We start from the raw sequence: 16,757 nt of genomic DNA, 5'->3' as shown, positions 1-16,757 counted from the left end.
TAGGGTAGCGCCAGATGCCAAGTGCATATCAGCCATTGTCGGTAACTCGAGAGACGGTGGTTGCCTCTTGCATATAAACACTTTATACTCGAATAATAGAAGAGTTTTCAAACTCAATGGACAAAACTTGCCCGAACGCCGCAGGAGTAAATCGGTACCGTCCAGTCAAAGGAAGCGGCCCCACGTGTTACACGTGTCACGACTGCAGTGCTGCAAGCCACAATAGTTGTAAATAAAGGCATTGGCATCGGAATTGGAATTGGCATCTGTATTGGCTTCTGCTCATATTGGAAGCTTTTCTTTCAAAAACACACGGAGACTCTCTCTCTCGTTAGTCGGTTGGTTGTTACATATTCGAAACTCCTGCGATGCAATTATAGTTTTGTGTATGATAGGGATTTGAATTGATTTTGATGGCAATGGAGTGTGGATCAGAGGCTCATACAATTGGGGTAGAGGGCATATGGAGGAGGCAGCTTGGTTTACTTGACCCTCGAAAATTTGCGCGCCGAATTGGTGGTTCTGAGGTTATTATCATCTCCCTTTGCTGGTCAAGACTTCCCCTTTTTTAATTTCTTTTGGATTCACTATGCAAATTGTAATGCAGTTGTTTCACTTGTTTATTTTTCTGGGTCTCTCTTTTGAGGATTGAGATGGTCTGTTCGGTTTCATCATGTCGCTCCCGACTTGATTTGTCCGCCACTTCTTGTATAATTTCTTGTATTTGCACTGTGCATGCTTTACTTTCTTTTGGGTGAGCCAGTATGAGGATCTATCTAGTCATGGGGTCTAAGTTAAGGATGACTGATGACTATGTTTAGACTTTGATTTGGCTGTTGTCATCTGATAATGTAGCTTGGTAGCCGTTTTTGTTTTTAGGGAAGTTCAGTTGTTGTTTTTGCTCTGGTCAAACAGTCTTGATTGAATCAGTCATGGCAATATGTAACAACTAACGAGAGTAACTTTCTTAAACATTTTTATCAAAAACAAAATTTCTTAAACAGCACTTAATGAACTCTTCTTTCTTGGCACATGGGGATTTCCTTATTTATGCTTCATCGCCATCGCAACTATCCTAGGGCAGGCTACAAATTAGAGGCTACAGGGAAGGTTCTCTCCATTTGGTAATTATTTCATAGCTTGCATAATTTTTTAAGGCTGTAGATTGGAGCCTGGGACGCGATGGTTTAGATGGTGACTGTTTTCAGGTTAAAAGAAATTGGAGAACTGGATGTCATGGAGCGAGCTGTGAAACCATAGTTCAACTATTGTACCTAAACCTTATTAGTACTTGCTATGTGTTTATCATTCACTAAGTTTGCCTTTGTCATTTCAGGGCATCATAAAACGGATGAGTTTGTATGCAAAGCTGGATGGACACGATGGTTGTGTAAATACAGTACAGTTTAATCCTACTGGTGACCTTCTTGTAACCGGATCTGATGACAGGCAGGTTATATTCTGGGAGTGGGCAGCTAAAGCCAAAAGGTTTTCGTATCCTTCTGGCCACTCAGACAATGTCTTTCAGGCCAGGATCATGCCTTTCACAGATGATCGTAGCGTAATAACTTGTGCTGCAGATGGTCAGGTTTGTGTATTCACTAGATTCTAATATAGTATTTGTAAGTTAAGGCTTCTTTATGGTTGTTGAAGAGATTTTGTTTTCCTATTAGGTTATATAAGGGGACACATAAAGCATGTAAGGTAGCGTGCGTTCATAAGCTACTCAAGGCAAGTTGAATATTTCATAGATGGATAAGTCATTAAACAAAAAACTATTACATATTCTCAGTCTCCATATTCTTTTTCTGGAGGTGTTTGACTCGTTTGTGCGACCTTGTTGGTCATTTTTGTTGTACTTCTCACCACTATGTGCTTTTGTATCTATCTACTTTGCTTTAGCTGGGCATGAGTACTTAGTTTATCAGATTGTTTTGTCTCAAAGGGTCTAATGCTTTCCACATATTATCATTCAGTGCTTTCTGTTGCAGGACTTTTTGTGTTTCATATTAATTACAATTTCTTGATAAAATTCAAAGTATTTTCTTGATGGAATTTTAGTTAAGTGTATGTCATGGGAAACTAATGGAGAAATAACTTGTAGTTTCCTGTCCTTTAATAAAGAAGTTTCTGCTATCTACTAACTGTGCTATTCAGTGTTTACAAATCAGACCGGAGCGGCCGATTTTCCAGGTTCAAATTTGAACCGGTGGGTGACTGGTCCAAGTCCCTCATGAGTAAGGGATTCGGACCAATTCACCCTAAATGATGTTTTATTGTGTTTTAAAGGTATAAAAACTTTGTTTTTATATTGATTTGAGAATCCTAAACCTTGTTTAAACTTTTTAAACAACCAAAACTCAATAAAATTAAGCTTTGTATTTATGTAATTATTTTTTTTGTAATTGCCGAGTCAGCCGAGCTGACCCACCAAGTTGGCTAGTCAGACTCGGCATCAGTGGGTGACTAGTTCACCCCACTGATCCTCTTTTTTAGACACTGGTGCTAATCATTAAGGTCAAAGTTATGTTCAACAAATTATGAAAGAAAGGACATTTTGGAGGCACAGAAGGCTTATGTTACATGATGGGAGAATTTTGGTTAGATTTCTCTGGAGAGTTAACGTGATATCACATTTATCATGGATTCAATACTCCATGTGAGATGTTTTTCAGTCCAGTGTTATGAATTCTTCTGTTTGTTTCATGCCTGAAGTGGCTGTATACGCATTTTATGACCACCTTATATGATTCTGTTATAAAAATGTATTTACTACTGCCATAGAGGGATCATCTTAGGTTGTTGTTTTTAAGCTATATATGATCATGATTATCCCTACTGTATTCCATTATTGAATGTTAAGTTTTGAGACTGAATCATAGGGTTTTCTCCAGATCCAACTGCTTAAAATTCATTAGTTGCTATGAGTCCAATTTAGCCAGATACATATACATGTTTGCTGCTATTTATCAGTGTTTCTAATCATGACCCCATCTCCTTTGTTCTGTATTCTTAGCTTTCTTTGCTATGTGGCATGTGCTCCCACTTCTTCTAATATTCCTCTTATCATACACCTCACCTTTGCAACTGTGACATGTTCTTCTTTTTCTTTGCCCCAGCTACTTTTCACTGCCACTAACTCCTTCGTTTTCCTAACCTGTCGACTTCTTTTGATCTGTGGTTTCCTTGTTACCATTCTTCTTCATTTCATCCATCTCTTTCTCCAATGTCCGTTGTATTCATAACTTTTTCCTTTTTATCCCAGACAAGAAAACTCGAACAAATTTTTAAAATTCATTACTAATAAAATGGTAAATTTTTTTTTATTACCAATTGTTCCTACCAAATTCGCGATGCTGATTGTTCCTACCAAATTCATGATCCTTCAATCAGCAAGCAACGCTGCTTCTAGTCTTAGCTTCTGACACACTCCAATTTTCATTCCTATCTGCAACTGCCTGTAGGTTATTGTGTGAGTTTAATATTAGAGAGAACAGTACAAACAGAACTTGGTTGCAGAACATTTAGTTGGTTTTCTTATGAATATATTTTAGCAACTTTCTTGTGCTTTTTTTTTCTGGGTAATTTAGCATAGGAATCAAACTTGGGACATTATGTTGTGGTCATCATTATTATGACGTAACCAATCAAGTCCAAGCTTGATTGCTGACCAATCGAACTCATGCATATACACCTGTCTGTATTTTGATTGCAGAACATTTAGTTGCTTTTCTTATGAATATATTTTAGCAACTTTCTTGCCCTTTTTTTCTGGGTAATTTAGCATAGGAATTAAAGACATTATGTTGTGGTCATCATTTCTATGAACTAACCAATCAAGTCCAAGCTTCATTGCTGACCAATCGAACTCATGCATATACATCTGTTTGTATTTACTTCAGGTAGTCAGATTTTACACCTTATTGAGGGTCCTAATCTTAGTGCTGGTGCGCCTCTATAGTATGAGGCATAGATCTACCCTTTTGTCCAACTGATGTATTGCATGTATACTATTTTCGATTAAATGAATCTCTGATTAATTTTTTTCAAGGACCCGAACCATGGAGTAGTATGCACAGGTGCCATGGAGAGATGTTTTTCTATCTTGCATTGCAAATCCTCCTTCCTTATCAATACATATATGATATGATGCATATGTGGTTATGGTTGTACTTGCTTGTACGCGGAATTCGTAACTGAAAGAGTGACTCCTTTCTTGAACCATAGATCTGCAACTGCCTGTAGCTTATCCTTTGAGTTTAATATTAGAGAGAACAGTATAAGCAGAACTTGATTGCAGAGCATTTTGTTGGTTTTCTTATGAATATATTTTAGCAACTTGCTTGTGCTTTTTTTCTCGGTATTCAGCATAGGAATCAAACTTGGGACATTATGTTGTGGCTATCATTACTATGGACTATGAACTAACCAATCAAGTCCAAGGTTGATTGCTGACCAATCAAACTCATGCATATACACCTGTCTGTATTTACTTCATGTAGTCAGATTTTACACCTTATTGAGGTCCTAATCTAAGTGCTGGTGCGCCTCTATAGTATGAGGTATAGATCTATCCTTTTGTCCAAATGATGTATTGCATGGCGCCACAAAGAGATATGTTTTTCGATCTCGTATTTCAAATCCTCCTTCCTTATCAATACATATATGAGAGATGCATATGCAGTTACCGTTATAATTGCTTATGTGCGGAATTCGTAACTGAAAGAGTGAAGTACAAACAAATAGGTAGATGAGATGCTCCTGTCCTTAAAGCAGAACAAAGTGCATGCCCCCTTCCTTCATATTACGAATGAATAGTCATTTAATGGAAGAGATTCAAAAAAGAATGAATGCAAGAGGAATGAGATGGAAGAAATCAATTGAGATTAATTCGAATTGAACAGTTGAATGAGACTATATGCATGCGTTGGGAGGCTTACATTCTCATCTAAAAACAAACCAGATAGACAGGAATGCCGCTTGATAGTTTGATGTTGCATTCGTCCTCTCTAGTTTTAAAGAAAATAGGGAGGGCGCTCTCACTCCAATATATTTTTTTTCCCCATATTTCTGCCTCTTCCATCTCTTCCATTCTCACACCGTCATCTGCCCTCTATCAGCATCTATATCTGTAGCCTGTTCTTATGAATTTCCAACTTACTTTCATCATACTAGATAACCCTCGTCGCTTATAAGGTCATGTTCTACCTATTAATTAGACCCGACATCTTAACCATTTGGATGCTTCTTGTCTGTGCTCCTCCACAACTCAAACAAATTTTCTTTCATCACACTATAAATCATATATCAATTTATGTTTATAGTTTCCACACTTGAATCTCTGTCTTGGATTACCGATGATCATTTATTGCTGAAATTAATCCTACTACACAAATTAAAGCTGATTTTGTTTCTCATTCCTACACACTCATGTTCAAACCTCTCATGAGGTCAATCTGTAGTATGTAACTTTGATGTAACCCATAATTTAAGAAAATGGCCCTCCCAGTCACTAGGCGCCGAAGGGACCCCAGGTCACCTTGCCAGGCCAAGATGGGTATCTTTGGGCCCTTGCCTAGGTGGGCCCCAGCGCCTAGGAACTAGGCCTTTTTAGATGGGTATCTTTGGGCCCTTGCCTAGGTGGGCCCAGCGCCCAGGAACTAGGCCTTTTTTGATGGGAAAAAAATTGCTGTGAGGGAAGGTATTCATGACCCATAAAAAAGGGGGAAAAGGGTGTTTTGATGGTATTCTAAACCCCAAAAGTTAAAAACTCAATTCTAAACCCTAAAAACACCCAAATAATTGTTTTTGCAAGATTTCTAATTCAGAAAAAATTGTAAAGTTTGAAGAATCATCTGAAAGCTTACCCTATCTTATTCGAATCATTTTTAGGGTGCTATGTGTATGATGATTGTATGAACTATCAACTATGAAGTATGGACTATCCTGCTGTGTAGTCATCATTTGTAGGTTCTCATGATAAGTTTTGACAAAGCTGTATGTTGGCTGCCTACTTAAAACAACCCAGCCCCTTTAACAGGCATGGGATGGGCTAGGGGAAAGTTTAAGGTCCTCACCCTTCTTAGACCATATGGACACCTATACGCTATGGACTTGTTTATGTTGTTCACTATTTCAGTCATTCAAAGAATCAAAATTTTCATTGGGCAGCCCGCCTGGGCCAGTTTGCTTTGGTGAGGCCTCCTGGCAGCCTAGGCGGCCTAATTTTCATACACTGCTGTTTACTTCCTACATTTTCTTTTTTCACCAAGAACATTCACTGAGATGACATAATGTCTATCAACAAACTTAGTACTTGCATTATGATATTTCTTTTACTATTGTCTAAGGATAGCCTTTGGAGTTTGAAGGGTATTATGGTTGACGTCTGCAACTTAGGCAACAATGTTAGGAATTGCACCACCTAATGACCAAAATGTGTATTACCTTGGAAAATTAGCCCTGCATGTCCACTTGAATTCTTATGCTGTTGGGTCTCTCAATTTACATTTTCTCCCTTGGTGTTCGTGGTTTGTATGCATGGAGGACTTGGTTTCTACTTTACCTATGCACCGTTGCTGCTCTGGGGGAGGTTGAGATATGTTTTGGCTGTGTTTGTCTTGGACTACAAGTTTGGATCTTTCTGGCCTACATTATTTTCAGCATATAGCTCTCAATTGTAGTTTATGAAGTCTTTTTGCATCAGATTCTCTACAAGTAATATCATAATAATATATGGATTTCTTTTTTGTCAAACATCGGTATAATCAAGTTTTTGTTATATACTCCTGTGGTTTTCATTGTTTTCTAATCCTTGACAAGATTTACTTGGCCCTTATTAAATACCTCAATCCTGGCTTCTGTAATAATAATCAGACAGATGTATGTGCATGCTTATGTGTTGACATGCTTGCACGCGTCTGCATGAGGGTGAGACAGTGAGAGGGTGAGGAAACCTGTATTTTGAAATTTATTATTTGGTAACCTATCTGAATTCCCTGGTGATTTTAGTTTCTGCTGTTTGGTTCTGCTTGCCTAGGAAACCTGGTAATAAGGAAATTAGTCTGTTCTATGTCAACCGTTCATTAAACAGTTCATTGACTAGATTAATATTTGTGTAATGAAGGAGATGTTTTTGGTCATAGTCCATCCATAGTAGGACTAACAAAATGGATGGTTCAGGTCAAAAGTTTTTGATTTATTATCAATATCACATTATTATCAATAAATTCTTTCCTTAGAAGAGGTTAATCAGTAGGTTTCTCTATTATTAATAAGTTGGTCTAACACCATAAATATTAGCTGTAGTGTCTGATTTGCTTGGTGATCAGTACAGGATGTTTATAACCTAGGGTCTGGACAGGCAATATATGATCTTGAAAGTTTTAGAAATAAAGATTGTCACTGGGATGCTCAATTCCCCCTAATAAAGATTATGAGTGAGGTTGAAACAATGCTTTAAGAAAAGGGTTGGTATTGCAGCCACAGCATGTGGATGCTTAAAAGGTGCAAATGCACCTTTTAATGGTTCAGATTGAACCATGCTTATCCAAGGGCCAATAATGAATCTCGTTTTTATTTTTAATTTTTAATTTAAAGATGATATTAATCTGAAATTTTGGTTTTAGGTTTATTTTTATAAGTAAGATTGAATACAATTAATTAAAATTTTTTTTTAATAAAAAATAGTGACCAAAATAAACTTAGAGGTATTTTGGTAAAATTTTATTGAAAATATTTTTTAATCATTTTTGTTTAGTTTTATTTATAAAAATACACCTACACACCAAAATTCAGATAATTATCTTATTTAAATACAAAATAAAAAATAAAATACGAGACTAATTTTCGGTGGTTGGATATGGCCATATGAGATCTCAACTCATTGGAAGGTGCTTGTGCACCCTTCCACCCATTCACATGATTTGGACAGGATACTTTTCCTAAAAAAAGTACTGGCAGCAGCTTTAGAAAGTTGACAAATCTTTAAAAAGATTATCAGTGCATTTCTTTATTTCAACCATCCTTACCACTCAGTAGACATGTTAATCCTATATTTTCAAATGGTTGTATCCTTAATGCATACAGAATTTTCTTTCAAGAAAGTCACTAATTGAAGTTTCATAAACTCCTTTCAACCTTGCTCTTATAGTCTGCATATGTTTGCATTTAACAAACAAACATGACTATCCCTTTCTCTATGCCAAATGGTGTCATGCTTACATACAACAACTAGGGTTCATAATCATCTTGAAATTCACCGCCTTTCCAGATATGCACCCCACCCTTTCATTTCAGTCATGAAGCCTCCCTTCCAATCGACACTCAGAAACTCACTCAACCATATAACTCACCAAATAGAGGGGCTGTCCGATCAGCCACTGCTTTTTTATGCACAAAACCCATCCCAACATCATCAACTCTCCTTTTCAAAAACTGAAACTACACAGAAGTAGGTTCTTGCAAGGCCTATGAATCCTTGTAGGCACTAGAATAAATATATAACATGCTGTCGTTGGTCATAGCATGAGTGTCAAGCGTTTGATCTAATTAAGAAAGGACAAGGTTTATATAGAGCCAAGGCTCTAAACAATCAAATTAGAGCGCACCTCAAACATTTTACTAGAAGACGTTGTTTTGATACTCAAATATCCTCAAATTGGTCATCTCGACATCAAGATGCATGGACATGAGAAAAAAATGGATTTCAAGTTTTGGAAATAGTGCATCTTGTAATGCAGTTTTGTACCATCAATTTTCAAAATTTTCAAAATTTTCAAATTTTCATAGATCTGCTCGATCTACAATATTTTTGAAGCTTTAAATTTTGTAATTAGAGATGAAAATATATTTTAAGACTATCACAAAGATTTCCAGTATTGAAACCACATTTCTCAACACTATTTGAAGGCGGGCTCTATTTTGATTGTTTAGAGCCTCGGCTCTATACAAACTGCACTCATTAAGAAATCCACAATTCTATTTTTCAGAAGCCAACCATTTCTAGGAGGACAAGGCAAAAAAGCTCCCTCACATAAAAATAAGGCTTTAATATAAAACATAAAAATAAGGCCTTAATATAAAAAAATGTGGCCAATGCAATAATGTCGCTTAGAGCTTAGGAAAAACAGATCCAAGCCATGTACTAAGAGCTAAAGGAGAAGAATTCTTGTTAGAGGGAAGGATAAAACAACTACTTGATCAAGAAGAAACAAATGGAACTTGCTGTTTTCCTGCATAGCAAATAAATTATGTAGGGGCAAGATTTTTCCTTTCTCATAGCGCGTAAGGTTTCCCCTCTCTATTTGAAGATAAAATCAAGTGATCAAATTCATGGCCTAAAGCTTCAACAAGCCCATACAACAATAAATCCTAAATTAGCAAAGGAAGAGATTCAAGAAATCAAACATTATTCCCCTTATAATATTACATTCTCTCTATAGTGCATTATTGGTTTATTTGACTGGGGAGTTGAACCAGGTGTGGTTTGCATTTTAAAGACAATAATTACCCAAAAAATAATCGAATAAATGAGTACAATATGCAAGTCATTCCCAAGAAATTCTGAAATAAGAACACATGGGTTGTTAATGACCTCAACAATGAAAAATATATCATATGAATTCTCGAGCTCTTACAAACCAAAGCAATAGAAGTTGGATGTTTTTTTTTTTTTTGAAATTGTTTACTCTTGTAGTAAGATAAGTGATACAGTAGTCCGTTGAGGCAACTCTCAGATTGGGTCTCCCTGCAAAAAATGTTAGGCTCCCCACAAATTGAGATCCTATACAAAAAACGGGTGGGGCTTATAGGAATTGTCCATTGCAGAGAAAAACAAAAAGGTGCCCATTACAAGGATTTACTAAAAAGAGGAGCTGAAGATCTAGACTATCCAAAACATGTGACGAACAACAGTGAGTCAAAAAATTCCAATGGCTCATGTGCTTGATAGTGCGCTTTCCTTAGCCATTTGGTTCGCCAAGGCGTTTGACATCCTCCAGGTATGCATCCATAAAACGGTTGTATCCTTGGAAACATGCATTTTCTCATCATAAATCGAAGCAAGATACCAGGGAGGGGGAGCAAGTCCAGCAGCCCAAGTGATTATGTTTTGGGTGTCTCCCTCACCAATCACTGGTTGACCCCACTCGTGGTTGAACAATTTGAGTCCCGAGAGGAGTTCCATGGACTCGGCAAACTGGGAATCGATGTGGTCAATGTTCTTGGAAAAAGAGGCCAAGATATTGCCGTGGTGGTCTCTGAAAACCCCACCCACTCCTGCTGGTCCGGGGTTACCAAGGGAGCACCTGTTGAAATTTAGTTTAATACTGCTTTCTGGTGGTGGGGACCAGTTATTAGCATGTGCAGCTCGAGGAAACTGGAAGTGGAGGACTTCTTCTCAATTTTGCAGGAACGTGGAAGCTGAAATGCCTTTGAATGCCTTGTGGTTAGAAGCCCACAAGATGACCTGGGAGATAATTTTACGGAAGAGGGCTGGAGCTTCGCACTTGATTCCTTGGAAGATTCTTCAGTTTCTCTCATTCCAAATTGTAGCCGCTATGGAAGCCCACCATAAGAGCCTACCTGCATTTGGATGTTTTTCAGGCAGTAACGAAAAGAAACAAGGTTTTAGCAGATGATATAATAGCGGCAGCCTTTTGTCCACTAGCAAAAAAGAAATGAAGGTGTAAAAAGAATAGCATATAGAAGAAGCTTGAGCATCAATCTTTTACTGCTCAGGATGAGTGGTGAGAAGCTCTTCTTGGTTCTAAGCAGCCATGGGGTTTCTTAGTTTTCACTGGACTTGTAGAGAGAAAGCATCCTATATGAATTGTTTGGAGAGGGAAATTGTGGTTAAGATAAAGAGAATGAAAAATGCAAAAACCCTAAGTTCAGAGGAAATTGGCTGTTTTATATAAATGGTAAATGAGTTTTTTCTTTTTCACTAAAGATATGCTCTGACAATATTTTTAAAATAAATGATTATAAGTAAGGTTGAAATAAATCTCAGGTTTAGAAAGAGGAGGTGCGAGGGAAGAGGTAGTAGCATGAGCATATATTTTGAGAGGTTAAGTGAGAGATAGGAGAGAGGGGAGGTTAGGAATATGGCGGGCTCTAGAAAGGAGGTTGATGGGCTGTTGGTTTGCGGTGGGGAGTAAAGACGGGTTTTCAATTACAATGCTGGTGATGACAGCCAAGGCAAAAGGGTCCCTTGAGTCTTCTATGGGAAAGTGATGTAGCAAGGACAGTGGTAACGGGGTAAATGACTCCAAGATAACAAGGAGGGTGCAGAAGTAACAGGGGTTTGGGTAAAAAGCCTGGGGTCCCTGGTGATGTAGAGGGATGTAGGATTGAGGGGTTAGGCTGGAGAGGATGGGTATGGATAGAAGTGGAGCTAAGTGGTGGGAGAGCTGTGGGATGGTATCATGAATACTGTTTGTGGGGAAATTCATGCAACCACTAGGAAGAGGGTTATTGGGTGTCTCATCATTAAGAGTGACGGGTCTGGAGTGTAGAGCGATTGGGTTCATGGGAATGTTGGCAAAGAGAATGTGGAGTATGCCACCATTTTGGTCCTGTAGGACTATTGACTTAGTGGGCTTTTCTCAGGATAGGTGGAGTGCATCCCTGATTTGGTCTTGTGGGACGATTGCCCTGGTAGGCTCTTCTAGGGATTGGTGCCAAGCATGCATGCCCATCTCGGGAGGATGAAGGAAAGGCGTGGTCAGGGCTCGAGGGGAGGTGATAATGTCTGGGGGAATGGGGGTTGTCAGGTGTGATGTGAAGCCAGTTAGGTTAGGGGGAAGGGGGGGGGGAGGTATTATGGGGGGTTTTGGGAAATGATGGGGCTAGATTAGGATGAGAGAGATTAGGTGAATGAGGATTGGCCGTTGCAGATGATGGTGGTCTGGGACTTCGTGAAATGAGAGGGCTAGCTGGCTGATGATCTGAAGGTCGAACCGGTGACTCACTGGTAACCATTGACATGGGTATTAGGGGTTTACTATAGAGTCGATCTTGTCCATGCGAAGATGAGCCTACCAGATGTAGAGATTGGGTGCTTGGGATGTGGGCAGGCTATGGTGGCTGGTTGACGGCCTTACATGTAGCGGGAAGGAAAGTGGGATCAGTGCACGGTTTGAACATTGCCCAAACTCATTGGGATTGCCCCCACCCACCAATCCATCATATCCCTAGCTAGAGCATTCGGCTGCAGTAACGACAACCTACCCGCTAAATACCTTGGCCTACCCCTTAGCACCGGCAAACCCAACAAGCAATAAGGGGCCCCCATTGTTGAAAGGTTCAATTGCAATCTTGCGACTTAGAAGGGGAGATTTCTCTATTTAGCTAGTCGAATCACCCTCATCAAGGCCACCCTCTCCAATCTCCTGGTGTATGAGATGTCCCCCCCTTCGTAGCACACCGACATTACAGCTCATAGTTTATAAAAACTCATGAGGGACTTCCTATGGTTAGGAGGGGAAGATAGGCACCACTTCCACTTGGATTTCCTGGAATACTATGACCCTACCAGATATAGTAGGGGATCTTGGAATTCAAAGCCTCAGGCTGGCCAATCTAGCCTTGCTGGGGAAGTAGTGTTGATGGTTCTTAACTCGATCCGACCTATGGAAATCTATCTTAAGGTAAAAATACCACATTGACCCTCTACTTAGCTCCCTCGTTCCCAAACCTTCACTTGACCTCCTTGGGCTTGGTGGCCCATCTTGACCAGCCTTGTCACGTCAAGCCTAATATTAGCTTTAGTGCTAAGGAGGGAGGATGGTCAAATTTTGGTGTGATACCTGGATTAGTAGTACTAGCTTACAAGTTAAATACCCCTTTCTCTTCTTGGTAGTAAATCCAGAGACCACCATAGACCAATCTTTTGAGTTGATGAGAGAAATCAGAGTTTGGAGCCCTAACTTCAGAAGACCACTCGGGCCACAAACTTACTGCCTTTACCTCTTTTCCAGCTATTCTCCAAAATACTTTACTCCCCTCTTCGGGTCTAGATCGCAACCCAATCCCACCGGAGATCCAAACCTTTTGCTAGATCGATACCTCATGAAGGTCCTCACAGTGGATTTGTTGCAATGCAGAGGGTTACCCATTCCAAATAGGTGCCCCATGTGCGAGTCAGCCGCAAAACCCAATGCCCACCTGTTTCTATTTTGTGAGGTAGCTACACTACTCTAGACTTTAGTTGCGTCAAACTTTTGGGTTGCATTGGGTGGTTCCCCATTCAATCCTTCAAGCTCTTCCAAGCTTTCAACTCGCCTCCTTTGCCAGCAGCTGGCAATTTTATGTGGTGCGCTTCCATGGCTTCAACCATTTGGACTCTTTGGACCGAGAGAGATGCAAGAATATTGAAGGGTAGGGAGACCAACCCCAATACTCTAATTGACTGCATCAATGCCATGGTGATCCCTTGGGCCCAAAACCTTAAAAACCTCAAAGGCAGTTCGATCGCTGACTTCTTAATGACTGGTAAAACATCTTGGCTCCTATGCCTGCTTCTGTCCCGCGATCCTCCCTTTAGATACTGCTGGAGGTCAATTAGATCATTATTATCACCATCATTCGCTCTATGAAGGGCCATATTCTCAGTCAGACCATAAGTCACTGTATCTATTCTAACTACTTCCATCCGTACCCTTTTGGGTCTTATTTTTTCCTATTTTTCCCTTTTAAAACCTTCCAGTTGAACCAACTCACTCCTCCTAACCGGTGCTATTCTAGGTTGACGCTGCGCATGGCTAGACCACCTAAGTCTATTTTTCCTTATCTTATCACCTATTGGAGCCTACCCTAAGTTCCCCTTGGATATTTCATTTTGTATTCTATCCTTTCGTGTCTTACCACCACTCATCCATCTCGACATCCTCATCTCAGATAAAACTGAATTTTGACGTTGCTTTTAGGCCTCACAGGCTTTGGAGACCTATTCAGAGACCACAAATGTAACACCCCTCTTGTACCTCGGTCGCATCGGCACTGCTGATTCGACCTCCGCAGGCATGCTGGCATCATTGGAAGGTATCAAGAAATACAATCGCTATTGGGGCAAATACTTGGTTGTAGGGGACTCGAAAAACTGTCGCAGGGGACTCTATCTGCCCTTGGCACCTCGAGCTCATCTTTTAGCACATTTCTTTCCTTTTCAGGCATATTCAAGTCTGTTATCGACATGCATGGCACAAGGCCAACTCTATAGTGGATGCACTCACAAAAAAGGAGCTTTTATAGGCCGCAACAGCGGAACCCACATAGCAAGTTTTTGAGCTCGGTTCCACAAATTTGGTTGGTTGGTTCTGTTGTAATTTTGGTTTCTTTTCTATTGTGTGGGCCCTGTATGCTATAAGTTTTGGTATAGTAATACAAATTTAGCGTCAACATTTCAAAAAAAGGAGATAGGGGAGGACGGTTTGAAGGTAGAGAGAGAGAGAGAGAGAGAGAGAGAGAGAGAGAGCGAGGGTTACTTTCCCAATAGGGTGCTCTGAGGTTCCTCTTGAGGAGACTGCTTTTCCTTAACCCAAGGAAAGAATTTCTCGGGAACCCAATTTCACTGTAAGACTTGCTTAAAAACAAAGAAATCGAGTTCTCTGCAGATTTTGGTTAACAGGAACTGCTTTCCTGGTTACCAAACATGCCCTGAATGTTTGCCTCTATTTACATGTAATTTTGTTTTCAAGTGGGGATTCAATGTTATCCAACAGCACATATATATTACAGCATCCATTCTCAGCATTAAATATCTTGAATTCTTCACAGGTCCGGCACGGCTTGATATTGGAGAATGGGCTGGTGGACACGAAAAGACTTGCGAAGCACCAGGGCCGTGTTCACAAGCTTGCCATAGAACCAGGAAGTCCCCACATATTTTATAGTTGTGGGGAAGACGGAGTTGTACAGCATGTTAGTCTCAGATTTGCTGGCTCTCAAATTTGCTAATTGCTTTTTTTCAGGTCTCAGTTTCGTTTATTTAGGATTGTTTAGTCTTCTCTAACTAAATTTCCAAAACCAAAATATTGTTTTTTTGCAGTTTGACCTGCGAAGTCACAGCGCTGCCAGGCTTTTCTCTTGTTCTTCTTTGTCAGAAAACAAGCAATATCATAGTAATGTGCGTCTGAATGCAATCGTTATCGACCCGCGAAATCCAAACTATTTTGCAGTGGGAGGATTTGATGAATATGCACGTGTTTATGACATAAGGAGTTCCCCACTTGATTCACCAGTGAACACATTCTCACCCAATCACCTGATTGGTAATGATAGTGTTCACATCACAGGGTTGGCTTATTCTGCCACAAGTGAATTGCTTGTTTCATATAACGATGAGCTTATCTATCTGTTTCAGAAGAACATGGGAATGGGTCCAAACCCAAAGTCACTATCAGCGGAGAAATTACATGAGTTGGATCAACCTCAGGTGTATGTAGGCCATCGCAATGCACGAACTGTTAAAGGTGTAAATTTCTTTGGCCCTAATGATGAGTATGTTGTGAGTGGATCAGATTGTGGTCGAATATTCATTTGGAAGAAGAAAGGTGGTCAACTACTATGGCTAATGGTTGGTGATAAACATGTTGTCAACTGTCTTGAACCCCATCCTTGTGTGACCATTCTAGCTACTAGTGGATTAGAGAAGAATGTGAAGCTTTGGGCTCCTATTGCTGAGGCCCCCATTCCACTCCCTGATAATGCAGAACAGGTAAATCGTAGAGTTCGTGTAAAAAGATCCCATTCAGTTCATAAGCGTAAAAAGATCCCATTCTATTCTTATGCATAGAAGGATCCCACTCCATCCGTATGCCTAAAAAGATTCCCTTCTATTCTTACCCTAGAAAGGTCGTATTCTCTTCTTCCTTTTATGAATGTTAGTGGATTGCGGGGTTTATTGTTCACTGGTTTTGGCAGATAATGGAAGCCAACAGGCAGGGAAGAGAGGATCGTTCAAGGATTACTGTTACTCCTGATGTTATAATGCATGTATTGAGGTTGCAGAGGAGGCAGGCAATGGTCTATATTGAGAGGAATGCAAGAACGGATTTTGATAGTGATGGAGAAGCCGAAGAAGATGCTTATATATTAAGACTTTTTGGTAGTGATGCATCATCAGATGAAGGGGCCTCAGCAAATCCCAAGGAGTGCACTATTAGTTGAGAGAGATTCCTAATGTACATATTCCATGTCTGTTTCTCCTCGTAATTATGTTTTGACCTGTTAATACGCTTAGTTTTTCTTAAACCATAAGAGGTCAGTTTTCTGTGAGCTATTTGTCTACTCGATCCTCAATGACCCACAATGTTCACCAGTAAATAGGATCAACTTCACCACCAATCCCTCGGACTTTCGTGAAGCCATATAAACTGAAATTCATATAAATCTTCTCCTAGGATGATGGTTTCTGAAGGTTATATTATCTGATCCAACTACCATTGGCTGTACTAACTAAAACCCTTCGGAAATGAGCAAGGATAATAAAATGCTTATGTAGGCTGTGGTGGTGATCATAGTCTTGTCTTTATTGGTTGTAGTCGGAGTTGTGATGGATGGAATGAGGTAGAGCATGTAGGTGTTCACAGAATTTCTCAAGCCCAAGTATTTTTAAAAGCCTGAGGTTTGTATAAGGTGTCAACCTCGTACTATTGAAGTAAGCTGTGCACCTCAAAACTATGCTGAAAATGCAGTTTCGGTGCCGCAAGCCTTGTGACGATATGACAATCAATTGTTGCTCCCAATTATAAAAT

At 39.8% G+C, this 16,757-nt stretch overlaps 1 protein-coding gene across 6 annotated transcripts; it reads left to right on the top strand.

The window, feature by feature from the left end:
• Positions 1-259: 259 nt before the first annotated feature.
• On the top strand, positions 260-16,278 carry LOC18433090 (Transducin/WD40 repeat-like superfamily protein). 6 transcript variants are annotated; one of them, XM_088874642.1, is made up of 7 exons: positions 260-527; positions 1,085-1,124; positions 1,337-1,588; positions 1,674-1,731; positions 14,779-14,922; positions 15,050-15,718; positions 15,925-16,278. In XM_088874642.1, exons 3-7 carry the CDS (start codon positions 1,581-1,583, stop codon positions 16,168-16,170), a joined length of 1,125 nt encoding a protein of 374 aa, XP_088730768.1. In that variant the 5' UTR covers positions 260-527; positions 1,085-1,124; positions 1,337-1,580; the 3' UTR covers positions 16,171-16,278. The 6 variants fall into 6 exon arrangements, with proteins under 6 accessions (XP_088730768.1, XP_088730769.1, XP_088730767.1 ...); XM_088874643.1 differs by having other exon boundaries at positions 1,080-1,124; XM_088874641.1 differs by lacking the exon at positions 1,085-1,124.
• The last annotated feature ends 479 nt before the right edge of the window (positions 16,279-16,757 follow it).

The sequence above is a fragment of the Amborella trichopoda genome, chromosome 8 (genome assembly GCF_054954075.1).
Source record: "Amborella trichopoda isolate Santa Cruz 75 chromosome 8, AtrichopodaSantaCruz75HAP2 v2.0, whole genome shotgun sequence".
NCBI lineage: Eukaryota > Viridiplantae > Streptophyta > Magnoliopsida > Amborellales > Amborellaceae > Amborella > Amborella trichopoda.
The sequence above is the reverse complement of the archived record's forward strand: the minus strand, read 5'-3'. Positions and strand labels throughout refer to the sequence as shown.